Source organism: Serinus canaria, chromosome 2 (assembly GCF_022539315.1).
Source record: "Serinus canaria isolate serCan28SL12 chromosome 2, serCan2020, whole genome shotgun sequence".
NCBI classification, from domain to species: Eukaryota; Metazoa; Chordata; class Aves; order Passeriformes; family Fringillidae; genus Serinus; species Serinus canaria.
In genome coordinates, this window is record NC_066315.1 from 23,598,417 (window position 1) to 23,626,306 (window position 27,890).

The window sequence follows — 27,890 nt, forward strand, 5'->3', positions numbered from 1 at the left end:
TTCTGTGTCTGGTTGTGTTTGTTTGTTGATTTTCTAGAATACACAGGGTGTTGAGAAAAACACTTGGAAACATAAAAACTAGAAACCAACGTTGCTAATTTTCTGTATTTAATATACAATACTTACTGCATTTGTATTCATTTTACATTTTTAGATAAAAGAAAAATATAGCTAGAAGGATGAAGCAGTTTTAAATACAAAACTAATTTTTTGCCTTTTTACTTTTCAATAATTTGGGAACTAAAGAGAACTAGACACTGTGAAAATTTTTATTATATTGATTTTCATACTGAACCCTCAGCACCCAACAATAAATACACAACTTTGCTTTTCTTGCACTGCCAGCAGCAAAACGTTCAGTTCCAAAGGACTGTAATTCTGATATAATACATTATTGATAACTTTCTGTGTGCCTTAATTTAATTCTGCTGTATTGACACATTAGTTTTGCAGTCAACCATCTTTACAAACTTGTAAAAGCTAAAGAATATGTTAATACGGTAAGGTGCATGCTCCGATGAACTTCAATGCAGTCAACATAAAGTAGCCCCAGCTGAGGGTGTTCTTAAAGCAGAAAGCCCCATAGGGTGAAATTTGGGACACAGAACAGGCATGCAGTTAGATCAAAGGGCTTTGTTTGAAAGCTTGCAAAGGGAGCTCTAGAGTTTCCAAAGTGTCTGTGTTACTTCCCAGCCATTCTGTACAGCAGAAATATACTTTTCCCCAATGCGTATATGGTAATCAGCAGCTGTGCAAGAAGAGGAGAGAGTCTGCAAGATTTCCTGTACAGCAATGGTGCAAGACTTCTATATACCACAGTTCACATGCTGTAGCCCCTTGATGTCATATTGATGACTAAAAGGTAAACCAGTATATTTCAGTAACAATTCAAGAAATCGCTGTTACATTTTTCTGTACCTCTGCAGGTGATACTGTATTTCACACATAGGTGATTTAAATGCTGAATGCCAAGAATGTAAAGAACACTGACTAGTAACTATTAAGCACACAGAATAAAAAAAAATGATGCACCTTTAAATGAAACAGTAACACACGCACCTTTTCATGTTTGTACCCTGATTAAAAGAACATCATGAATTTCAAGTATGAAATGATACAGTGAAATCATGTCCTGTGAATAGATATCAATGGTAGTCTAGGTAGTACAGTTTGCACTGTGTAACTTTCCATCTTGCAAAACAGAATCCTACTGCATATGTAGGTAAAGTGACTTGAAATGCTAAAACCTGACATGCCAACTGTTGCACCGGTATAGACTGATACAATGCCATAGAAGTCAACAGGACTATGCTGATTTTCACCAGCTGAACATATGCCCTAAGGTGAATGAAGAAACGTATTCCAAACTGCTTTGCATGCTTTCCTTGAAATATCAAACCCTAGACAACTCCAGAGCAAAATATTTTATGAAAAAAACGGTGGAAAAGAGAGAAAAGAAATAATCCAAACAGCATAGAGGCCGTTTTAATTTTCTGAATTTCTTCTGTTTTGTGGGGTGTTTTTTTTTTTTTGTTGTTTTTTTTTTTTTTTTTTTAATAAAATTACACTGAGAAATGAAGGTACTGACAGAGATTTTGATTTGCTACTCTGGATGTGTCTCAGGAGCTGTCTTCACTGTTCATAGTATTCTGTAAACCTGAAACCACAAGTTTAATAATGCCTTTTGAGAACATAACTTATCTTGAAGATTCTTAAACCAGTATCTCGTGAGAGTTGCAAACAGGCTTAACTTGATATGATTTCTGTTAACTTCAGTGGGATTTGTCTCGTGTAAGGTAGGCACACATGGAGCAGTAAGAACTGAATCTTATTTCTGATACATTTCTGTACCAGCATCCTCCTTTTCTCCACATATCCCAATGCCACTAAGAAGTGCAGTTCTGACCTTTTGTAGAAAAAAGCAATGAATAGAAATTTTTAGAGAAAGAATGTAACGAGAGTTAGGATTTTTATCACACATTACAATTTATATAGTATTCTTGCTGATTTACTAAGCTTTAGTATCTTTATATAGACCTGAGCTGCCTGACACTGAAATTTGTAGACTTACAAGGCCAAATTCTTGGTTTAATTTAACTGTAGTCAGTGGAATTACAACAAGAGTAAATCATGCTAAATGATTTTAAATACTTTGAATCTCCAACCCTAATTAATGCAATTTTCCATGCACAACCCCCCCCCCCCAAACAATCCAGCACCTGTATTTTCTGCCTCTATGCTTTTGTTTAGGCAGCAATTTTACTTCAAGCCCAAATGGGCAACTTTATCACTGCAGAAAACTTTCTTCAGTTACAAGATGCTGCACAAACTTAATCCCTGGTTTAAGCATCTGAAATCGACAGATATTTGCTGGGCATTCTACAAACAAACTAAAGCCAAAGGCAGCCAATGTAATGTTTTCTAATTTTAATTTTTCAGACAACATCTCCCCACTATGTGTAAAATTAGCTCTACAATAGCATTTCAAAGTAATCTGGTTATTCCTTTACATATTAAAACAAACAAAAATTCTCTAAAGCATAAAAATTGCTAAATCTGAACACATATACTACTCTAACTGCAAAACTCAATGCACAGTATGACGCTTATTTATGATTTTTTCAGACTGATCTATCTTCCTGCCTCTCTAAGAAGCTAGCTTCACTTCAACAACCAAAACGTATACTAAATGCAAATAAACAATAAAGCAGCAAGACTCAACACATTTTTTTGCAACTACCCTTTCACAGGACTAATGTGTTTTTATACAAATATACTAAATAAGATACTAAATCATAATAGCAATAATTTAGAATAATGTCAAATAACTTGAAGATAAATGTGTCCACATTTTCAATAAACACAGACCCCATTTACTGGTGTCTTGGTGCTGTTATTAACCATGTGTCCTCACAATTACAGTCAGTTCCTAAAGGAAAGCCTTTTTCTGCAAATACTTTTTGTGAGCAACTACACTCCCACCAGTAAGCCCTCTCTGCTCTGTGAGACTGCTCAGCTGAGGTACAGTATTTGTGTCTTTGCAGATTTAGGCCTTCAGACTGAAGAGTATCAAGTTAGTGAGGAAGTACAAATACACACTGTAACACAGAAAGTAGAAGACATACAGACAAAAGCACCCTGTGATGCTTTTGGGCATTGTAATATAAACATCACTTCCAAAGTATACAGTTCCAACTTGTAACACAGCATTTTGAAGGTATAATTTTTTTAACTAGAGCATTCAAAGACATTGTACTTTTAAAGCCGTTCAAAGTAATGCAGCAAAATATTGTATTAACAATAAAATTCATATGAGATTCAAGGGCAGATATAGATCACTTAAATGAATTGGAATGAAATGGACCACAAATACATTAATCTGAATGCTTGTAAAGAATTTACAAGGAAATTAAAGACTGCAAGGAATGAATCAATGTTCATCTGTGGTCTTGGCTTCAGTGCCAAAACGATACAGCATTGTGCAGAAAACAGATTCTACTGGAAAAATAAATGGCACCTTTATATTTTCCTTATCTTCAGTGTTTCAAAATGTGTTTCTTTCCCTAGCAGAAGGGACTGCCTTGCCTATGAATGGTGCCTGGCTAAGAGTCCTTGAGACTCTTTCAGTCCGTGTGTCAACTGGAACTGGCTCTCACTTCTTACTGAAAAGCACCATCATAATGTAAACTTTGTTTGCTCTCATTGCTGTGACTCCAAATGGGCTGTAAGGAAGGGAGTTCAAACTCCTGGCAAAGAGATTGTGGACACTGTGGAGAATGTCAGGTTTTTAACAGTGCTTAATGGAAAGGTAGATGCCACGGATGTTGAATTCTGTTTGTTGGAACTAAAGAGAGACAACTTCACTCTCATGACCAGCGACAGGACTCAAAGCTGAGCCGGGGGGGTTTAAGTTAGATATCAGAAAAAGGTTTTTTCACTGGAACAGACTTCCCAGGGAAGTGGTCACAGCACCAAGCCTGGTTCAGACAGAGTTCAAGAGGCGTTTGGACAACACTCTTAGGCACAGGGTGTGATTCTTGCAGTTGGACTCAATGACCACGATAGGTCCCTTCCAACTCAGCATTATGATTCCCTTAATATTGACCACCACAGAGAGATCAAGATTTTCTGACTGCTGGCCTTCTCTCTTTTTGAGATGGTAAACTATAAGGTAATGCTTTTCTTTACAACTTACTACACAACAGAAGGGAGAATGGCAGTAGGGAGGTGAAATAAATCAAATCAAAACAGAGCTGGAGCACCACAGGGTTGCTAGAGATCTAAAGGGCAGAAGCCTCTAATCTTGTGATGCTGCACTCCTTCGATTATGTTCTGATAGGTAACTTCAGTTCAAAATGTGCATGGCAACCAATACTTTCACACAAGCACATCCCCCCTGAGCTTACATAAGCCACCTTCTACAGCCTCGCATCCACAAACATCTTGCCAGCATCCAGTTTCTGAAGTACATTTTCTTGTAGGTGCAACCCATGGTTACAGCCACCTTTCTTAAGAGGGACTCTAAGATAAAGTCCCTGCAAGAAATCATGGTGGGTTTGGGACTTCCTAGAAAAACAATTATTTAACTAGCATGCTGCAGACTCAGGCTACATTTTAAACCCAGTTTGGCGGATTATTCTGTATCACAGATGAAGGATGATTGTTTGACATACATATAATCTACCTGGAATACAGCATTTTGTCTTTTCCCACAGAATGTCCTTAATTCAGTATTGTCCCTTTTGTGTAGTGGGAGAGTTTTCTTAGGGGAGTTCTTATATCAATACTGTTTAAAATGCAACAAGTAGAAGTCAACTGTCATTGAAACAGTAAACATATTGTCCCCTCTAGATCCAGGGAAGAATTTTCCTCAGGAGAATATTTTGGTGTTTAAGGTCTGTTCGTGCCTAGTACTTGTTGCAGGGCTCTGTACTTTACACTGCCATAGCCAAAGGGAAGGAATGAGCTTGATTACCTACATGAACACAACCTATCTTGAGAGCTGGGGACTGTTTCACAGTTGCTCCACCCAGTGCTGGGAGGAATCCTCTTCCTGGGAATAGTGATTTTGGGGAAGGTGAGGGGAAGCAGGGTAAGCAGTTGGAGGCTGGAATTTCTAGTCTTGTATCCATCAAAAGCTTCTGTATAACAGGGGCATCATTGTGTGTTCTTGTAAAAATGTGCATCACAGACAGGTGTTCAGGGATTTTCTGTACTTAGTAAATGATCTTCTGAATCCAAAATTGTTTTTGCTGATCAACTGAACATTATGTTCAATCTAATCTAATCTATTCTAGCTCATTGCTTTGCTTGAACCAAAAAGTGTGAAAGTAGCACACATTTTGCCATATTCTATTGTACTACTTCCCTGTTTCTAATGAGAAGCAAGGAAAAACTAGAGTACAAATCACTGGTTGGCCAAGACTGGAAGCTTAGCTCACAGCTACTTCAGTAGTAGTGGAAGCACCACCAGAGTCAGATACAAATGGTAAGTAATTGCTGCTGCAGTGAGAGGAAGCAGGAAAGCTGGAAAGCTGCTAAGGAATAGACTCCTCAAGGCTTCCTTCACAGTGTCACAGAAGGATGATCTGGGATAAGGAAAGGACTACTTGAATGGCTGAGTGGTCTACCAGGATATGTATTTACCAAGAGTCAGAGAACGACTGTGGAGAATTAGAGGTTCCCCATCCCTGGAACTGTGAAGTTTGTCTCTGTGCCAAGCCCAGTTACTCATGTTTAATGGAAGGACCAAAATCAGCCACTCTGTGCCAACACTTACCCTGCCATCCATGCACATAGACTGAACACAACAAAGTGTCATGTAGGCTTCCTATTCTGCATTTTTGGAGCTGGCATAATAGTTAACAGTAGCTCTCCTGTTGGCAGAGCAGCTCAGAAAGCTCATTCCTACTCTACAACCTACAAAAAGTCTTTTCCCATGGCAGATGATTTTGCATTATTATTTACACTGGGTGTCAGATACACTTGCTAAGCCCTCAGACTTGCTCCTGTGAGATGGTGAACCACCCGGACTGATCCAGCAGAACTTGCCTGTGGATAACCTTATCAAAATCCAAGTGTGCAAAACCATGCCATTTTGGATGACCAAAGGATTTTCATTTTGAAGCAGGAGTCAACTTCTAATGCAGAACACTGCACACTAAAAGACACTGTCAGTGGCTCTCCTGCAGCAGAGCTGTACAGTCTCCAGTGTCTACAGCTGAACTACAGGCACTGTCTCTGTGGACAGCATAATCTGCTGTCAAGCTGTCTCATAAGACTTTTTTTAATATCTACCCAGAAAAAGCTGTAGCTTATGCAAAATTAAAAAAATAGAGCTGTTGCTATGCTGAAGAAGTGCACTGTAACTCACTACTTGAGTTGGCATAAGCATCTGGAACTAAAATCCTGTTCATGAGTCTTGCTTTATCATCTTATTTGACAGGAGAAAACAAAACAATTGGAAAAAAGTCTTCCCCCTATCCTTATCAATAACTTTTCCATGTAGTCAAACTCACTTGCCAACTCTCCTGATCTCTGCCCATTTTTTCTCTCTCCATCACATCACGATTTTCCTCCTTCAGATAGCTACTCAAAATTGATCCTAACATTAAAGAAATGGGGTTTTGCTTTTTTAAAAAAAAAGGCTGAGAATTAGCATAACATGATGTACGTGTGAAACACGGAATAAAATGAAGAGCTCTATATCACTGAACATTGATTTCAAACCCTTTAGGAGTAACTGTACAAAGGAATCTGTCAGTCTGTGAAATTAATTTTCCATTTAGTGGCAGAGACTGTCCCCGGTCTGGAATTAACATGAGCATGTCAATGCGAGCAAGTATCCATGTAAACACTAGAAAATGTGGTTTTTCCAGGCATGTGGATGGATTCACAGAAAGTGAATAGTGTGAATGAGAATTTGGCTTACTCAAAAATGGACACTGAGCTTGAGAGCTTCACAAGACATCCTTGCAGACACCAAAGTGAATCACAAGTTTAACATGATGTATTTTCCCATCTCCTTTCAAACAGTACAGGCTGCTTTAGTGCAAATGAACATATAAGTGGTAGTTTGAATAAATTTATACTTGGATGCTTTTCTTCTATAAAACCCTGTCAACTTTGCAAAGTCACTGAAAAAGTATCAGTTTCAATGCATATTTAATACACGTTGTTTGCATTTTTATCTCTCAATCAAAAATACACTCCTTTTCACTCATCCTGACAATATTTTCCAAATAGTTTCTTTAAAATCTCCTTTCTAATCTTTACCAAGTGTCAGCTGTTTGTGGGTGCTTTTTGTTTTTTTTTTTTATTTTTTTTTTCTTTTTCAAGAAGGCAGTATATTATGTCTGATCCTTTCTGGAAACAAAAAAAATCTGCCCTACTACATCCACCAACAATCAAAATACGATACCAGCTCTTTTTACTTTCTCTAGCATTGCAAAAGTCTCACTAACACTGGGCTGGATAAAACCCATCAATATATCCCAAAACAGATAAAATAAAATATGCACAAAGGGGAAAAAACATATAGTTAAGGAGTTTTGATTTATCTTTGCTGTTTTGCACGGTCTTTCAATGAAGGCTGAAAAACTGAATATTGCAGAAGCTTCCACAGGACTCTTAAGTCAAAGCAAATTTTCCATTAACTTTACTAACAGCCATCTCGGGTTTTTCTGCCCAGAAAGCAAAAGGCTCATCTAAGAATGGTGCTGGTTAATTTTAGTTTCTGATGAGTACATGAAGAACTGATGGTATCTATTTGGCTTGGAAAAATCACTTTTGAGAACAAGTTCCCACTTGATTCAGTTCTGCTTGGGACCCTATCACTGAATTAAAAACATACACATAATTTTTCAGGAATACTTTTTAATGGAAAAATATATGAGTTTCAAGATTTTGAGTGTTACAGCTAAAGAAAAGATTTTCATTTGGTATCTCAAAGAGTCTAATGAGCCATTTTTCCTATTATTTGTGCACACTACTCTTAAGTGGTCCTTGTGGTTCTTACATTGTATATGTATTGCAGATCAGTATGCAATACTTGCTAAGCTTCAAACTAAAGGGAAGAAACAACACTTGGCAAATGTATATTTGTCAGTTCACACATCTACATCGTTCTTCTTTTAATGGCCTAGGTAATTGGAATCTATGAGAAAGCTTCTTTCTGTTTTACATAAATTATTGAGGTTTGATGGTTACAGAGTCTAGTCCAGAAACCAGAATTGTATTACAGCCATTATCTAGTAATTTGCAAGACGCAGAGAGATAATAAAATTAAATAAACAGCTCACAAATAAAACCTCGATTTGTGTCGTACAGCCTGTTAGACTGCTAAAATTGTAGTCATGTTTTTGTATATCTGAACTGTGCTTGCACAAAAAAAAGGATATGAAAATAAAACTTGGAAGCTTAGACATATAAAATCCCATTTATCTAGAGTTTCTGATTTTTTTCTTCATTGAAAGTAACCTGTATACTCAAGGCTTAGTAATCAAAAGAAAAGGTATAGCTTATTGATAGTCAGTTATCCAGGAATTCACCTCCCTGTGAAAGCAAAAATAAATTTCTTAAATTTTCCCCCACTAATGCAGTTTGGAAAAATGCATTTTCTAACATACTAATTTCAAGAACATAATTTACATATAAAAAAAATAAGAGTGTGAAATCCTGTTAACATCAAAAGAGATCTTGATATTTAGAAGCAGTTTTGAAGCAATAAAATAAATATGTTAGGTTCCTAAGCTTGCAATCAATTCAAGCTTCAAGCATAAAACAACAAAATCACTCAAATAGCCTAGTAACTTCTAATTCACATTGTATATATAAGTCAATCTATTCCTGAACCTACTGTATATGAAAAATACTAGCCAAGTGGTTCTATAAAACAGAGTTCTTAGAATAAACTTCCTCATTATTCAAATGTATCTTATACATGGAACATAATTAATTTATGTGGCCTTTTAAACTGAACTGTGTGGTTTCTGATTCATGTATGTATTTGACAACTGATGTGTTTTCAGTTGTGAGTCAGGTAAGTGCTCCTAGTTTGCTGGCTAGAAGACCAAACCAGCATGTTTTCTCTTTATTTTCCATATTAAAGTTGGTCTAATACCTAACAGCAGAAAGAATTATATGTATAATAAAACTCAAAGACAGTGAATGAACCTGTGAAAAGCAGCAAGGCACATTCTTTTCTTCTTATTCAAAACAACAACTGAGTATAAAAACCAAGTAAGAGTTACCATGCTGGAAACCCTCCCCCATGTAGAAGATGTTCAAATGCTGCAATTTAGTGATTCCTTTCATTAAGAATGCTCTGTACACATAGCTCTAAATTTAATATTTTTGCAAACATGACACCCTCATTTTTTGGTGTATTTTAGGACAGAAACAACAGAGAAAGATGCTCTATTATTGATCATTGTGGACTAATAGGCTGAAAGAAACCTGGAGTGTGGACACAGCCTGCACAGAAATATGCATAAATTCTATTTTTAGAATTTTACTAACCACACAGAAGGCAACACAGGGGTACACAAAATTAAGCCTAAGCAAGGAGGTGCACAAAGTTCTTGCCTCATCACTGGTTTAGGCTGTGAGACTAAATGAAGCAACATTTAGTAATAGGAATGGAGGGGACATTGACACTGTGTAGCTATGGAAAATTTGGAAGAATCTTGCTGGAAATAGCACCTGTGAGCATCACTGAAACCTGTTTACATAAGGGAGCTGAAGGAGACAAACAGGAAGGCTGGTGTGAGCATGGACAGGGGGAAGAGAAAAGGGCTGCACCAGATGGATTGCTGTGGTTCAGCAATTAGCACTTCACCAGCTGCTTGTGGAGATTTTTTTCCTTGGCTATTGGGTCTGTTTTTTTCTGCAGTTATGTAGTAGTGATTAAAAAGAAAAAAAAAAAGGCTGGTGGGAGATAGAAATTTCTCCTTCCATTACTCAGAACACCCTGTTCTCTACTAAGAAGAGCAGAGTGCCTGGCTGTGGGTGTTCTGGGAGCTATACTTAATACATCTTTTGTTATTCAGCATTTTTTAGCTGCTGTTGAACCCCTCCGGTAGAAGAGAACACATACAGCTTTAGATATCACTAAGAAGAATTGCACTCTGAAGTCTCCTTTAAAGGTGTACCAAGAGTTTTCATCACAGCACTTTCTTTTTCACCTACACAATTCCTACATCCTACCCATATGGCAGTAATGAGTAAAGGTACTAAAATATTAGAGCTATACCAGTAACATAAGAAGAGCAAGGGCATGGGTTTGAGCACAGTCCCACAGCTGTCTGTGCTGTCTAATTATAAATATGATTCCTGGCATGGTATTAGCCAACAACAGTGCTCTTGCCCAGCCAGAGAACAGGCTTTCTCAGTTTACTAGTGTAAGTGAAACCCCACATGGTTTGGCAGGGAAGACTGGAATATGATTAAGCCTATGGCATGTCAAATGGAATTTCTTCCTGAAGAGATTTGGAAAAGGAGGTAATTTGAAAAATTGTTGGTCCTTTGAATCCAGGCCCTTGCTACCACAAGGACCCCATTAGAGAAATATTTTCCCTAACCCTGCCAAGATTCTTAGATTTCTTGGTTTTGTTCCTGCCATTCCCACTGGAAAGATGTTCCAGAATGTGACCATTAATGCAGCCCTTTGAAACTGTTCTCCTGAATGCTCTCATTTATAACCTGATCCTACTATATTAGACAACATCAGCACCATGTTGCAAAAGTTCTGCCTCTGACTCCGTAAGCCAGCCCCTGTTTTCTTCTCTGCTGCTTCCTTAGCTCTTTGATACTACGACTGGGAAATACTGCTCCAGTAGTTAAATTCCTGGTGATTTCCACATTCTCATTAGTTTTTGGGCCAACACTAACCTTTGGCTTCAAGCATTCTCTCCCCTCCTTTCTGTTTTTACCCTAATAATGTATCTACATTCAGCAACCATATTGTCTATTCTTTAGCTTTGCTAAGCTTAATAGAACAGATTCTTATGTGGAACAGATGCACATTTCTATCTGAGCGTGTTAAGCCTAATTTGGAAAATATCATCTTCTCCTCTACATTTTCACCCTGTATTAGTTGGTGGAGAGCTCTGGGAGAGTTCCCTGAGCAGTTGCTGGGAAGCCAGCTGAATGCCCTGATAATGTATGTATGAAAGATAGCTCCGTGCCAGGTAAAATGTGGAATGTTTTCAAAAGTGCTAAACTCTGTAAAAAAGCTTTTCTAATTACTACTGTTGCAGAGTCTCCTGACTTTAGTCTCTGTTTGTTGTTCTACTTAGTGTTTAAAAATCGCGACAAAAAATTCAATCTGGCCCATCCTACTCTGTGAATTTTAAAATTATTCACACTTGGTTCCACTAACCCATACCGGAATAGGACTGGGACAACACCAGTGCAGTAGGTCTGCAGTTCCCTTTGGGTGTAGGAACAAAGAGAATGACAAAGGCAAGGCCAAGATTAGGTTTGCTGCTGTGACAGCTTCCTGGCCTTCAGCTTCCTGCTCACAGAGCTTCCGAAATTCTGACGTTACAGATCTGTGATATCTCTGTGTGCAGATGCTTTGTGCATGCTCTTGCCAGGCCTAATTTGCAACTTGCCTGTTCATGCTACTTTAAGTTTTGCATAGGCTCATTTTGGGCTTAAAGAAAAGCACAGGTCACTGCATGCAAGCATGCAAGTGGTCCTTTTAAATTCTGGCTTGTTTAAAGTAGGCCTAATTTAACCATATATCACACATTTAAATGTCTAGCAGTAACAAAAAGCTTCATCCAGGAGACAGATAACCCACTCACTATCCTAGCAGTGGACCATGACCTCAGACAGTGCAGATACCTGAAATGGAGTTAACAGTGAGGGTCGCCACTGGAGCGAGAGACTTGCCCGTGAGATGGCTGCAAGATCCCCTGTCACAGCTGGAAAAGTTACACTGCCCAACTCACTGCTAAGGACCTGCTTCTGCCAAGCTTGCCATGCACAAGGATATAATGCTGGCTCACCACCTAGACAAGATGAAATAGGGATGAGGAAGAAAGAAGCCTAAGGGACTGTCACAGGAGAAAGCAAAGCTGGCTGCCTCACTTAGCATCAGTTATACTCATTGGACCAATATTTTCCCCCAAGTCATGCACAAGTAAATGCACTGAACAGCTAGGAAACAGCTTTTATAGATTTAAAATACTTCTTTTTCCCCAGTACAGTATTAAAAAAATAAAAGTTTCTTTTTGAAATACTGAAAATATATTTTAGTTAAGGTAAAAATACTAAATATAAAAATTGCAGGTAATATTTAAAATAACTGTGCTATAAAGACAAGTAAATTGCTTAGTTATTTTGACATTCAATAACGGCACATTAACCTTAGTGGAGAGGCATGTGCTAGTATCCCCACATGGTGGTTTAGGAGAGAAGGTCATGCATTTCTGCACAGGAAACAAACCTGCTTAGTAGGTGACATGTGAGGGATTTGAGCATTAATGTTCATGCACTTGTGATGCATTAGGGGGTGTTGCAGGTAAGGCAGCACAGTATACAGAGTACAATGCAGCACAAATACTTCTCTGTGCTTATTACAGGTATAGGATTCTCTGCTTCTGAACCAGAAATATTTTTTCTATTTTTGTTTTTGGCTGACAATGAGAACAGGTTGAAGGTGAAAAATCTGTATTGATTTTCATTGGCTCTGCTCGTGTCTTTAAGCTGGACATCAGAAAATTATTTGGAATGAGATGAAGAAAATATGCTTGCAGCTGTTTCCGGGGGAATGATGGGTTAGATGATGGACTAGAACATGTCTGCATTTCAACACAGAAAGACCATTTGGAAATTGAAATAGTAAGAACAGGACAGTTTTTTGAAACATGCACACAAACATAGCTAGATAATAACTCGTTTGTGTATGAAAAAACCTAGAAGCTGAGACATTTATTATGATCATCATCATCACTGTTATTTTTATAGAGCAACAAAATGATAAATTAATTTATCCAGGTTTTCAAGTGGGGAAGCACCTGCATATCTGCTATGAATGAACAGTAGCTGGATGTATTAACGCACGTATCAGTTAACTGCAGGTTGCAGAGATCTGGTATTTCAATGCCATTCTTTGAATATCACAGAATAACAATAATAAAGTACCAAATCATACTTCAGCAGCTAGAGAGAGAGAGAGAGATTGCATCGATGGCAGTGACTCGATCCTGAAACACTGGCAGCATTCAATATTAGAAAGATAAAATGGCAGCAAAACTGGTCAGCAGCTTCTCTTCTTCTGGAGTTTTCCCAGGTAGATAAACAAAACAAAACCAAAACAAACATAAAGCTGCAACAGGAGCAGGTCAAAGCCCTGGCCCTTGCATTGCTCTGATAAAAGTAAACTAGATTGATTTCCATGGATAACACATCACAATCCCAAAATAAAAGATAAGTGCATAAAACCTCCAAATAATGATCTCACTAGCTATGTGGTTTGTTTGGGACAGTGGCCTTGTCAGCTACATGTCTTGTTCATTTATGGTTCATCTTCAGTCAGCATTAGGACGCATTCACCTCACTGGAGTTTTGGCTGGATGACACGTGACAGTCCAGATTCTCCTTGAATTTCTCCAGATCATGGAAATATGGGTGAGAAAGGGCAACATATGCAGATATTCTTTTGGCTGGGTTGAACGCTAAGCATTTCTGAAAGTATGAAAAGAAGTTAGTTTTAACTACAATGTAAGTTAACAGTGCTGTCATTGCATACATACATTAATGCATACCACCTTCAGTTTATATCAGTATGAGACACAACAGGGTCTCAGAAGGTGGTGCACAATGACCATCCATATTAAAAGAAGCAGTGAGGTCACAGTTTAAGGGTATGGCCACCTCAAAAATTACATGCTAGAAAATTCAAGTATTCACAATTTATGAAATCCCAGAATAGAGGTTTTCCTTAATTCACATGCACAGGACAGCCTTCATCTGCTTATGCTGTGTGTTCAGCTTCTGCCTCATCTTCCTAGTTGCACTTTGATGGCCCTCCTTCCTGATCTGTATCCCAGCCTTTGTCCAGCCAGCACTGAAATCTCTACCCTAGCCTTGCGTTTATACCTTGTTCTTTATGGCATTCACCTCCATGTATTATTCTTCCTACTGTTCTTGTCTAACCAGTTCCTAGTCCTACTTTCTTTTCTTGTATCAGAATTTCTATCATTTCACTCCTGAAATTTAATTCAGTGACTTCCAGTTCTACTCTCCCCTTTCATCTGTGGCTCCCACTTATTATCTCTTTGCCTGGCAGGAACAGATCTCTTTCCTACCTCACCTTCTAGGCACAGATATTAATCTCCTTCCTCCCTCCCTCCTTCCCTCTCTCCCATCATGCCTCACACTCACTGAGCTCTTGGCCATATATTATTCCTTCTTGTTCCTAGAATCTAACTCTTGTTCCATGTCTAGCTTCCCCTTCCAGGCTGTCTGCAAACACAACAGATTTTTCTCATAGCAGTGTTTCTCCCCTGCCATTTCAAATGCCCAGCTTTCTGCAGCTGGGAGCTGCTGTCATGAGGACACTGCAGGGACCATCTGCTGTTGAGATAACCTTGGCCAGAGACAGCAGCTCCCGAAGAGATGCATCAAGTCTTTCAAGAATTGCACTCTACCTAGCTCACATGAATCAAGATCTTTAGAAGACTTCTGGAGAACAAAATCTAAGATTTCAATAAGCACAGCATGAAGCAAACTGATGCAAGGCCATTCCCTATATTCCATTTCAAGACTGAATTTCAGAACTGGGATTTCTAATGTATCTATAACAATGATGGAAAGAGCTGCACCAGCCCAATTCTTTTGCTTCTGTTCAGCCTTCCCATTTGCAAGAGGCAATAATTGGTGAATTCAAAGTGCAAAGTTTTCAGCATTCAGTAGAAGGCTAGCAGATGTAATCTGCCACTACAGTCTACTTCCTGCTTTATATGGAGTCCACTATAGCACAAAAATGGTAGATCCATTTCACAGATTAACACCAATTATCTTAACAATTTTTTGACCTTTTTTTAACTAACTCCGTTAAATGGGAACTTCCATTTTTTCTTGGCAAGTTGCATGCACAGTGGGAGCCACCAGTCATGTGAGGCAGGGAACAACAAATGGAAACTCACAAGAAGCAAGTCTTTGCCTACTTCATCGATATCTGGTACAAATTTTTCAATGGGTTGTGCGGGTCTAGAAGTAAAAGCATTTCTTGGAAGGGCAACATCATTAGGCCAGTCCTCTTCTTCTGGGAGTCCAATTACACTGCAAAATGAAAAACATAATGTTAGGTCTGAACATTTATGCAGTTTTCCCTTCATATTGATTACACTGAGTGGCATTTTGTAAGTATTTTAGTTTAAATGAGCTTAAATGCTTAACTCTACAGTAGTGCAATAATCTCTGTGAATAGAAGCTGATAAACATAGGCCCTCAATGTGCTTGGTTGAAATAATTTTGTGGGTAGCACAATTTTCTGGCCTCTCAGTTTTCTGTCTTTTTATTGAAAAAAAGACTGAGTGCTTTAGAAAAAACGTTGTTTAGCTCTTGACTGGATGGTGCAACATATGTCACTCCAGGATGATTAAAAGCAGTAAGTTTCAAAGGGGAATTGCGTGCAAGGATCTTTTTTCACAAGAATAGGGACTGAGAGAAGAGTGTGGGTCAAGATGAGGGTAAGGCAATAAAAGGGATGTTTCATAATGCTTCAAAGCTCCGTGCAGTAATTGTTGCCCAAATTTAAACAATTATTTGCTTCACAATGCAGGTTTTAAAGTCTCAATTTAGAAATGGCACTTGAGGATCTTTGTGGTTTTGCTTTCAATAGTATTTTAGCTTTTCTTTACTCTTAAAAAGAATATTTTAATTTCTTAAAGTATTATATTTCTTTGTTCTTTAAATTATATAAGATATTTATACTTATTAAATAATCGTGCTGAGTTCTGAAACTCAAATAAATTAAATAGGTAAACCACCAACAAAGAATTATGTCTCATACATTTCATATTTTAGTCAGATGTTTATATTTGTGGGGTTGAAAACCAGATTCTGGTGGAAATTCTGAAAAAGCTCATACATTACTTGTTTGGTTTCAGGGAAAATAAATTTTTATAACCTGCAAAATTGAGATTTTCAATGGAAACACTGGCAGGGTAAGACATGAAAGAACAGAAAAACGATGTCGCTGAGTACTTGGGCTTGCACAAAGGCCAGTGCCACTAGGGAGCAGCATTGACCTTTTTTCTCACTGAGTTTGTCACAAGACTGGGTGAGGCCGTGGGCCAACCACATGGAGGTAATTCATAGGTTACCTCAGCAAACGTAATGGAATTACCCCAACTGTACCTATGTGGATTTTAGATTGTAATTTGGCTTACCTAAAATACCTCTGAAAATACCTCTGAAAATTAGTATGTCCTCAAAAAACCAGCATGGTTGGAAGGGCAAAGCAATTAGTGTCTCAGGACAATTAAATCCAACTACATCTAGACGTACCACAGCTCTTGGGAAATGCTAAGCTGAAGCTGTATGAGAAATCACACTTCCCATTTATCAGTGTGGCTGTAGGGCAGCCTCCCTGGCCATGGCAGTTCAAGCCTTTTGATTAGCTATTTCAGGATCTGGTTCCCATATTAAATATAATACAAATAGCATCGAGGATGGGAGAGTTGAGTATTTTAAAAAACAGTGACATTTAACCTGTCATTCGAATGTGTTTGGTTAGTCCCTCTGTTTTGTACGACTGCACAGCAGAGCGGGACTGGGGCAGAATAAGGGCAGGCACAGGCAGAGCTACTGACAAGAAACCTGTCAGAGAGGGGTGGGCTGGACAAGACTGAGTGCAAAGGAGAGACATTTTTAGTTACACACATGTAGTTCTCCAAACCCCTTAATAATGAGTGTCTGAGGAGCTGCTCCCACTCTAATGGTCCAGTAGCATCACCATTTCAGTGACTAAGTTCGGGAGTAGCTTGGGAAAGTTTCACCTCCTGCCAAAGGTTCAGGCCTGGTCTTGAGAAATGCTGAGTACTTTCCACTCCCATTGATCACAATGGGAGACAAGCCTGTTCAAACCATTGCAGTTCAGCCTGAAATCTATGAGGATATGCCACAAGCTGGAGGTGTCCCAGAAATGCAAGAAAACGTTTTGAGCATGTATGGGGGATTTACTCTTATACACAGTGGAATTTTACTGACACAAATCACAATGCACATGCAAAGCAAAGGCAGACCACAGCACCATTATCTGAAAGGATACATCAATCTAGATTGCACAGAAATCCTGAAACTTCCTTCTGTCCAAACTGATCTCTAGAATGAGTCACTACTGCAGAAAGAAACCCTCCTACAAGAGCTGGGCCTGACTGTAGGGGGTTCTCCAGCTGTGAAAACACAAACACTATTTGGCATAACCCCTCAGAATCCAAGACAGAAACTTCTCAACTATTTAGGAAGAACTGTACAAAAGAAGCAAACCCAAACTTTCTCTTTAAGTAAATGTGCAATAAGGAATTTCGGCTAAATTTAGCACAGCATTTTCTTTTCTTACTGAATTCTTTTCTGCACAGGTAATCTCAGCCCCTAGGGATGGAAAGATCCCTGTTGGAGGCTGCCACTAGCAGCTATACATTTAATCCTAGCCCAGTTAATTTTCATTTTCCCCTTAAATGTTACAAATGGAAGAAATCACAGCTATGTCTTTTTTAATTGTAAAATATGTTGCATGTATCAAAGCTGTCTTCATTTAATAAAGCAGAATTTTGCAGGACTAAAGAAGTAGTTTTGGCAGAAGAAGAAAAAGTAAACTGTAAGGACTGATTTTTCTGGATTGGGCAGGAAGAGCTATTTAGCGCATGACAAATTAACCACACAAGTGAGTCACATACTCATGGTATGGTATGCAGGAAAGGGAAGTCAACTGTGTGAAATCAAGACCTGTAATTTAGAAACCCCACACTGAATAATGAAAATGTTTAGAAACATATCTGTTATGATTTGAGAACTGGAAACAGGATTAAACAGAGAAATTCATTATTTGTTCAGTTTAAGCTTTTCTTAGAAATTTTACTATCTTCTCTTTGGAATATCTTCAAGAAAATAACATTTTGGAATAATACTTCTCTCGCTCTCTCTGTGCTATCTACTTCTTTTTCCATCCAGATCCCTGGATCCCTGCAGCCCCTCCATACAGAAAGGGAAGACAGAGGTGCAGAGGCAAACAGGCATTCACCCTCTGGACTGGAATCAGCTCTGTGTGGTTCTGATTTCCTACCTACATGATAAGTACATCAGATATTAAATTTACAGGCCTCTTAAAAATGCAAAGATGTTCCTCAGTCTGAAGAGTTTTTACAAGGAAAAGTAATATAATCCTACTTAATTATCATATTGGTAATATCAGAATTTTGGATGAGAAGTATTACACCTCAAAGAGTTTAGAGTCTGCCTGCCTCCTTAACATATTTGATGTATCTGAAAAATACAAACTCCTAGAACTGTAAAACGGTTTTAAAATAAAATTGTCTCTGAGAAAGCACATATTAAAATGCTGATATTCCTCAGTTCTCACAGTTACCTTCCAGACCAAAATATGGACTGTTAACAGGCTACACAATAAATTTTAAAAGCTAACATATTTTTTTATGTTTGGAAGTCTTTTCTGCAAAGATGATGTTGGTAATGATCCTAGAGATTTCAGCTTTTAATGTATTCTAATGTTGTTTTCTGCAATGCACAAAGAAAAAAATGAAAAAAACCTCCTGTGTTTGTTTACATGGAGAGAATCTCTTGCACTTAACTGTTTATGAACATGTATGAATGGTACATGCATAGCATGTTAAGGAGACTTCAAAAGCCCAAACCCAGAAGTCTCCTAACTTCCTGATGATGGCTAACAGTTTTGCAGAACTATATTCCATGTGGCTTCCTCCTTCCATTCTGACACAAAATACACAGAAATATCATATTGCATGCCATAGCAACAGGAAATATGGAAATTCTAGTCACATTATTGCATAAAAACATGGCAAAGAAATCTCATAGGGTTTCAATGTTAAACAGATACTGACATAAGGCAATTGGTTATTACTTACTCAAAGATTTTTCCTAGTTGATCAACATCTGAATTTCCACGGAAGAGTGGTCTGGAAAAAAAAAAAGTTTTTAGGATGTGACTTGCTTGAATTAATATAAATTTATTTAACTGTCACTGCCAGTTGCCAATGCAGGGTGAAAACGTGGTGGGGGTTGAGACTTCATCTTCTGCTATCTTCTGCTTCCCTGCTTTATCCAGTCTGCAAGTGAACCTTTCAAGTTTCTACTAAAACTAGAAACAAAAGGGGACAGATGACACATATTTTTAAATACACTACTTTTGAAAATTTAATTGTGCCCTTTGGCATGAATGACATAATTTTCCCTCAACTTATACCTTCCTATGAATTTTATCATTAACAAAATTGTTTTCATTACAAAGAACACTAAAATAGCTGCTAAGAGAGACAAAAACAGTGAATATCATGCAATTCATTAAAACATAATAACATTAGAGATTAATTACTATGAAAATAAATTGAAATTTAAATTTCCTGCATACTGCATATTGGAAATGTGCTCCTAGGTTTAAGGGGCCAAATAAATGACAATGGATTCATGAAGGTCTGTAAACAATGGGGTGTGAAACAGTACAGAATTTACCTTGAAGTAGAGGAATACTTCTGCTGCATAAATAAAGATACATTCAGGAAAGAAACAAATTGTTAGGCTGAATGTCCAAAGACTTTCAAGAAAAAAAAAACCAAAACAGTGACTAAAAATACTTTCAGACACACTTTTTCTTTTCAAAGTGCAGTTTAAAATATTTTCACTCATCATGTACAAGATGCTATCACCCCACAATGCCACTGTAAAATATGAAATTCTGATTTGTATGGCAGTATGGCTGTATTGCCAGCTTTGTGTTGAACAACAGTGCACTTTTATGTTGAAACTCCCAAGATATTCCAACATTTTACTGAATAAGGATCCAGCCAAGAACGAGCAATCTGTGAAGATCAGGCCACAGATGTTGTGTACCACTTCGGTTCAACAAATGGTAGATTATTCCAAGAAACACCACTCACACACACTGCAACTGAGATAGTAACTTGGGTTGACTGATAGTCAGGCTGCCCTCTCTTCTGGATCTCTAAGTACAGAGTATGTTGTAAACTCATGGTTACAGTTTCTAGAACTGTTCAGCTGAGACACAGTGACTTGACAGACAGTGCATAACCCCCGGCTTCCACTGGCAGTCCTTGCTTATGGAGGAACACCCATTCCACGCCTCTCTCCTGTCTGATACAAGTCCATGACACCTGTGGCAGCCAAAGGCACCGTTTCACTGCTGCTTTTCACAGGAGAAAGATCTCTCCCATCGAGACTGGAGAACAACGAGTAGTCAGCTATGGTCCTTCCCCTCTCACTGCCCATATGCAGGAGCAGGTGTAGGATCTGGATCTCCTTTTGCTAACTGTGAGTTCATACTGAGAAGTGGCACTTTCCATCTTGACACTCTCACAAAGGCACCAGAGTTCCATGTCACTGCGTGTCTTGTGGGTCCATTCCAAATACAGTAAGTGGACACAGAGCACTGTGACATTCTTAGACGTGACAATCTCTGCAGAAATCTGGGCCATCAAGAAAAAGCAGTGAACTGGCAGACATGCTGTTCTTTGATGAACTAAACATGCATTTTACCTCCTTCTTGTTTGCTGCCATTCAGGTCATGTCATATCAACTTATACTCCAAACTGCTTTGTGCAGAGACATTGAGAGAACAATTTAATCAAACCTGATTTGAAACCATCTGACATGAGATTTGATCTGATGAAGTAAAATATGGTAGCTGTTACTTGTCCATAAAGGGCTTTATTTATTTTGATTGTGAATAAATCATCAATAACAGGATTTTTTGCTTCCCAGATACACATGATATTTACTAACTGTAGTCACTTAGACAAGACCATTGCAACTCATACTTTAGGTTTTTTGGGTTTAAGCTTTAAGGCATATAGCAATACTGGCTTCTACAAAAACCCACTCAGACAGGAGCATCTACTTCTGCCCTAAGCTTTGAGCCTGATTTTCAGAACCCTCAATAGCTACAATCCTAGCATTGCTTGTGGCAGCAGACACTCTCTGTATCTGCCAAAGTCAAGCAGAGACATTTTTTGGAACTACTGCTTGAAATTATTAACATATAGCTACTTTGAATATTTAATTTCAGCTCCAGCATTAGATTATTGGGCCCTTTAAGCTAACAGAATCTACACATTCAAATAATCATATCTATGCAAATGGAAAGCTGATTTAATGTTTTAAAATGTATGCTGAACCTTGCATTAACGTGAAAGCCTGGCAATGGCAGCCTTGTTTGCAAATCACCTTAGGCAGTGTCATGCCAGAACAAGTACAATTCTTGGGATTTTTAAGGAAGGTTTTTCCCATCATTGCTGCTGTCTCAAATTCACTAAGGACTGAAGCAAGAATTTAAATTCTTTTGAAAGTATAATTATGCAACACAACACAGGTGACCTTCCAACATACTTTGATATTTCATCAAAATTAGGTGTTATTAGTTCATCTTTCAGCCTCCTATCCATCCCACCATCATGACTACAACAGGATGCCAACTCCAGGTTAGGCATCACTAGTATAATCAAATTTGCCTCACGAATTTTGGCTCGAAGTTCAATTGGAATATTGGATGGATGACTGGGGAAATAGATTCACCTAATCAGCAGCTGCACGAAGCTCTCATTTTACATTTTGGCACTAGTTACTCTTTTGTAATGATTTGACAGCTGTCAGTCACATAAAAACTTTCATGTCAAGACACCTAAAGATTCCTTAAGGTGGTCGGACATCAGCTGTCTCACCAACTTTGAATTGAGAACACTCAGCAGCCACAGAAAAGTAAAATTTCACCTTTGTTCTTGGTATCTTTCATTTGACTCATACACCCACTCACTCCCTGAGGTTTATTTATGCAAGCTTGATCCAGAAGTTCTTTCTTGAGTGTATGTTCTCCTCTCTGCGATCATAATCTGTGTAAGACTGGTTAAACTCTGGAGCCTGATTTTGTAGAATTCCTTCTTTCTTTCTTCAGAAAAGGCATGGAGCTGGGTTTGCGTCCTGTGGCAGGGGATGTGAGTCTGCCCTCTGGCTTCAAAAAACACCTAAAATCTGTATCTCAGGAAAGAGGGACGTTCCCATGGATGAAAGAACTATCCATGGGGATGTATTTGCCTTTTGTGTGGTTCCTCAATCCTCTCAAACATCCCTGACTTTGCTTGCTACAAAATTTATGCTCTGAAGGCTCCAACACCATTGTTGTTACGGAACACACACCAAGTAGGGAAGATAGGGCAAGAAGATTTGGAGTGCACATTCAATTTCCCTGTTTGCTCAAGGGGTCTCAGATGGTTCCCACATTTGTTGGTTGTTGCTTCTTTGATTTTTCAGGGCAAAAGAGCAAGGAAAACATTACGGGGAATATGCAAGTGTCTACCTTGTTTGGCTACTCCTCCTCCTGGCTTTGAAGCGAGGCCATTATCCACTGCCTCTAGATTGATGCCCACTGTATGGAGGAAAAGCCTTTTCATGTCTGCTGTAGGACCAGAATGCCCTTAGCTGACAGACAAGAAGATACGATGGAGGCATTGTATTGCTTATGCTGTCCTGCTAACAGAAACCCCTCCTGAGCCAATGAGCAAGTATCTTAGCTCCTCAGGTACAAAATGTGCAGCTGCACAATTAAATGGATATTAGCTATGAGTCTGCACTGTGAAAGCAGAAGCACAGGAACACCCTCTGATCACAAAGAAACTTTTTTTTTTTTTACTGTGGGGGCGACCAAGCACTGGCTTGAAGAGGCTGTGGACCCTCCCACCTTGGAGATATTCAAAAGCCATCTGGAGATGGTCCTGGACAACCAGTTCTAGGTGATCCTGCCTGGGCTTGGACCAGATGATATACCCAGAGGTCCTTCCAATCTCAACCATCCTGTGAATCTATGACAGTACAGAAATAAAAATATAGATCACAACATAAGGTTGCAATGGAAAACCTGCAAATCCTGAAATGTTACCATCTGCTTATAGTTTAAAAGGGCTTGCACCATTAGTTTCCTGGCCAAAAGGCTCTCATACTTATATACAGCTGAACAAAGTAGATTTAACCATTTACCAACTTAAGGCTCTTTTTCTCTTGTCCATGCCTTAGCTTTTGCTCGTGCTCATGCCGACTTTCACCTTCACTGAATATTCTTTCTATCTGAACTGGATATTATTGTCTGAAAAGCTGAGTTCTTTATTTCACAGACATTGTGTTTCATGTCTGCACTACTCAGTAAAAACTGAGATATAAACATTTCCTAAGCAAGTCTCCACGAAAGGATTTTCCCTGGTGCAACTCTACAGACATGCCAAAGCAATTTTTAAACTATTGTATACAATGACAATACAATGACATGCAAGAGATAAATGAGCTTTAACTGTAAACCAGACACATTACTTCTAGATTTTATTTTCAGTCTTTGGTCTACAAAGCAAAGAGAATCTAAAGCTTTTCATAAGGAAAGTTAGAATTTTCACAAAAATTGGAATTAAAGATACTGATAGGCACTATTCTAGTCAAATATATAACGCAGATGTCTATGATGCAGACACAAGGAAAAAACCTAAAAACCCACATGTATTGCAGCACAGGAAAAGACTTCTTCAGGTTTCTTGACAGTGACTGACATTTTAAACTAATTAGTGACATTCTGATTGGAAACTATCTTTCCGTTTCTGATGTTGGTAAAATGGACATATGGAAGAAAGGTCACATGAAGAAAGAATGTGTTGATGAGTGAAAAAAGGTAAGAAATTAACTTTCTAACCAAAACATATTACTGAGCTCTCATGATAGTTCTGGAATTGCCAACACAAGGGCTTCCAAAGCTAGACAAGCCTAGTATCTTTCCAGATATGTAAGAAATAAATGTAAGAAATAACATACAAAATAACTACCTAGATTCTTTCTGCTAGTCCATTTGCTCATTGTGACAACAGAAGTTAGGAATTCCATCCCCTTCCTTGTTACCACAGAAAAATGATAAGGATAATCTCTTAATTACTAACTTGAATATATACAATATTCTTAGTGAAAAGCCTGTATATTGGTGATCCATGTGTACTCAGGGAAGTCCTACAACAACTCCCTAAAATGAGAAAAATGTCATGGGTGGAAAGGGTACAACTTAATATTTGGGCAAGTGGGGCTTAGACACTCTGGTTGAGAAGATGCTGAGTTGTTTTGGGAAGAAGAGCAGTGAATTCAGAATATGTAACTGCAGCTTTGAAGGCATTATACAAAATGAGGGAGGTGTTGAATGTCCAGGATTATTTGACACAGTGAAGAAAAAAACGTAAAGAGAAATGGTAAAATGAGGGTACATGGAAGCTGTACATGAAATTTTAGAATCTGATTGGGTTGTAGCAGTTAAGTCTAAGGAGTTTGTATGTCTGTGTGTGTAAGAGCAATAAAGTGATGGTGAAGAATCTAAAAAAGCTACAGCCAAGTAACATTTGCCAAGGAATCCTGCATCATGCCATGGGAAACCTGCCAAACTATATAGTCAGAGATATATTAAAAGGATGGGATGGCTTTTTTCTTTTCATATTACAAAATGTGAATAGCTAGTAAATAATTTTGTCAGATTCTTAGTTACTCGTTATGAAGAAAATATTTTCATTTTAAGGATTAAAGCCATACATGACCTAAAACTGAAATTATGAGATGACTAGAAATAACATGATCTGGACTGTCCTGTGGAAAGCTTTATTCAGAGGGATTATTTCTGAGCTGATTCCTAGTCACTCTTGTTGCTACCACTGTTTCTCTTTGACAAATTGCCTGCACAAGTCTGTACTGCAGGTATGAAAAGAGAAAATAAAGCAAAAAAAAAAAAAAAAAAGCATCACCTTTTAAAGACGAAGATCATTGGCCTTCTGGTATGTAAGATGAATAAGGTGCAATATGAAACTTTAGTCTGAAAACAGGCTATGCTGACAAGATTTCACACTCTGGACAGTAACTCACTTCCAGTCAAAAGTGACTTGCTCAGCTGTTGTGTAATTCAGAGTTCTCATTTTAAACCTAACATTTTCTTGTACTTCTCTCTCTCCTTTCCCCTTAATAGTATCTCTGTGTGGGTGGGTGCCAGACACTGCATAGGAAGAAGTTACTTCATGTAGAGGTTATTATACTTGATCATAAATTGCTCAAAACTTTTACAAAACTTATCTTCTCTCCTCCAATATGTAAGAAGAAAGATGACACAGATAAACATTACAACTGAGGAAACACTCTTCAGCTAAAAACTGACAGAAACCAGATCAGCCATCTTGAGTTTCTCATTTTAGTCTTTAAAAGCCCAATTTCTTTCATTCAAAAATCTATCATTCTTCAAGCTTGATAGTATCACAGTTATGAATAAGAGCTCTAAGATGGGGCTGTGTCACTACTGAACTATTATTAGAACCAGATCTAATGCATCAAAACCTACAACAACTATTATTTTCCCTGAAGTTTCTCATGTCACCCAGTACACAGAAGCACATTAAAAAAGTGGTAGTTTTGCAAAATTCCAGTTCTGTAGCGTGTTGAATTTGCTCCCTATCGCTATTCAAAATGAAGCAATTAATTCTAGGAATAAAGATAATATTCTGACCCCCAAATGTACATCTGGTCTAGTTCATAAGAAACATATGGGGTCTCTTTCTTGAAGAAGCAAACCAAGAGCTTTCAGAGCTGGGTGCAGATACAAGCCAGCAAGGAAGGACCCAACTTCAGATGTTCCCTTTGCATGCATAACTGAAAGGGAAATGTTAGTAAAAGGGAAACCAAACAGAGGCACCATGTACAGCTTTATGACCAAAGCAGGGCCAGCCTACTGTATAGAGTAGGCAATAGAAGTATATCCAATATACATAACAATCTCCCTAAGTAAGAGAAAATATAACCATCTTCGAAGCTTCCTTATGAAATGGCAAAGGAAATCTTTTTCTGGGTGCTTAAAATTTGCTTGATACCTTCCAGGTAAGCATAGCCCCTGCTGGCCTTGGAACAGAATGATGGGCCTTGTCCCCCACCACTGACATAAAAGGGAGCTTTTCCACAGACATCAATGACCCCAGGCTCAAGCCATCTGAGATCTGCTTTCAAGCCTTTATTAAGAAATAAAAATCATGCTTCAAGAGAAGGATACATAGATTGTATATATGTATCCCAAAAGCAAGATAAGTATAGATATGATCTTTGACCAGAATATGCTATAACACAGGCAGATCTCATTTGTTCCTGGGCAGAACTGCTTCAGAACTCATCACTGAACATTATTTTTTGAAATAGAAGAGCCTTGATAGGTTGAACGTCCTTCACTTACTCTCTCATCATGCACGTCACAGTTCTCTTATCTGTGGACATTTGTTTCCCCGCAAGATTTGTAGGTTTATTTCACTGGGGCTTTAAGGGTTGTTATCTCAGCTCAGGAAGCATGATATAATAGTGGCACCTTGAAAAACTGTGGCAATGTTTGAAGCAAATTCTGTAAATACATACACAACTGACCTTGGAAAAAGAGAAGGGAAAAAAAAGTCTCTGCTCAGTGTGGAAAAAGAAGCATTCCTTTTGTTTTTACTGACAGTTCTACCAGCAATTAGTGAACTGTGTATTAAACAGCCATCTCATCACTGTGCACAGTTAAATTACATCTACTTGTTCATCAGCAGTTTGAAATTTGACATAACTAAATGATACATAAATGACATAATACAGAAATGACATAACTAAACTGCTGGCTTCTGCCTTTTGAAAGCAGCCTGAAAGAAATACTGATATGACACATACAATATGGTCATGGTCTTCCCATAATCACTTTTAGTTCAATTTAGTTCAATTCTCTTCTCTTTCATGAACTTCTTTCATATCCCTGTTTTAAATGTGCACTCTTTAAAATGGTCACACAGCTTTGCCCTTCTTGTGCAACTCAGTTGTGGGATTTGAAGGCAATAACTGAGGTATGGATTAGATAAAGGCTGTCCTATGTGGAAGGGTAGGAGCCAAGAGGGCTCCTCACTCCCCTGCTCATTCAAACAAGCAATGGTGCAGTTCAGTGTGCAGGACACTTTGCAGGCTGTCTGCATGTGTGTGCGTGTGTGTGTGTGTCTGTGTGTGTGTGTGTGTGTTTGTGCAGAGAACCTCATGCCTGTGAACAAATTTGCCCATATTTTCCTCGAGCAGATCTGTATCCTCCCCAGGAACATGTCAGAGCTGTTTTTCACCACTTCTTTAATTTAACTCATAATTTACTCCTCACTTAAAAATGTAGCAGACAGCACTCCAAAATGACACATTTTAGTCAGATTGAAGATGCTTTTTAAATCCTGTATTTTGAAGAAATGGTTTTAGAACACCTATGTCAAGCAAAAGACCAAACTTCAAGGTAAGCAAGAGGAGTTTCAGTCTGTTCCTAGTCTTTATCAATTACGTAAATGAAATTAAAGCAGTCTTCTACATCAAGTATCTACTCCTTTATCCCGTATGAAATTTCACTGTGAAAATCTTTTCAAATCAGAGTTTTCAGAGATACAGAATTAATTATTTTTTTGCAGCTCTACATTTTTCTTGCAATGCCAACATGACTTCAAGAAAGCTCATCCCTTGACATTTACCATATTTACTGCTGCAAAAACCCCTTTTAAAATGGGCTTTGCTTGAGAGTGCCTCTAATGCTGGAGTAGTCTTAATCAAGGGGATGGATACAGAACAGGTTT

General features: G+C 38.3%; 1 protein-coding gene across 4 annotated transcripts in view; it reads right to left on the reverse strand.

Annotated features, from left to right (window-relative positions):
* Positions 1-79: 79 nt before the first annotated feature.
* CDK6 (cyclin dependent kinase 6) overlaps positions 80-27,890 on the reverse strand; it is a 166,933-nt gene continuing 139,122 nt past the window's right edge. For all 4 annotated transcript variants that reach the window (XM_050970296.1, XM_030228581.2, XM_030228619.2 and 1 more), the window contains exons 6-8: positions 19,122-19,172; positions 15,159-15,294; positions 80-13,695 (exon numbers count right to left, since the gene is read on the reverse strand). In XM_050970296.1, the coding sequence (XP_050826253.1) occupies positions 13,549-13,695; positions 15,159-15,294; positions 19,122-19,172 (334 nt within the window). In that variant the 3' untranslated portion in view covers positions 80-13,548. The remainder of the gene's footprint in view (positions 13,696-15,158; positions 15,295-19,121; positions 19,173-27,890) is intronic.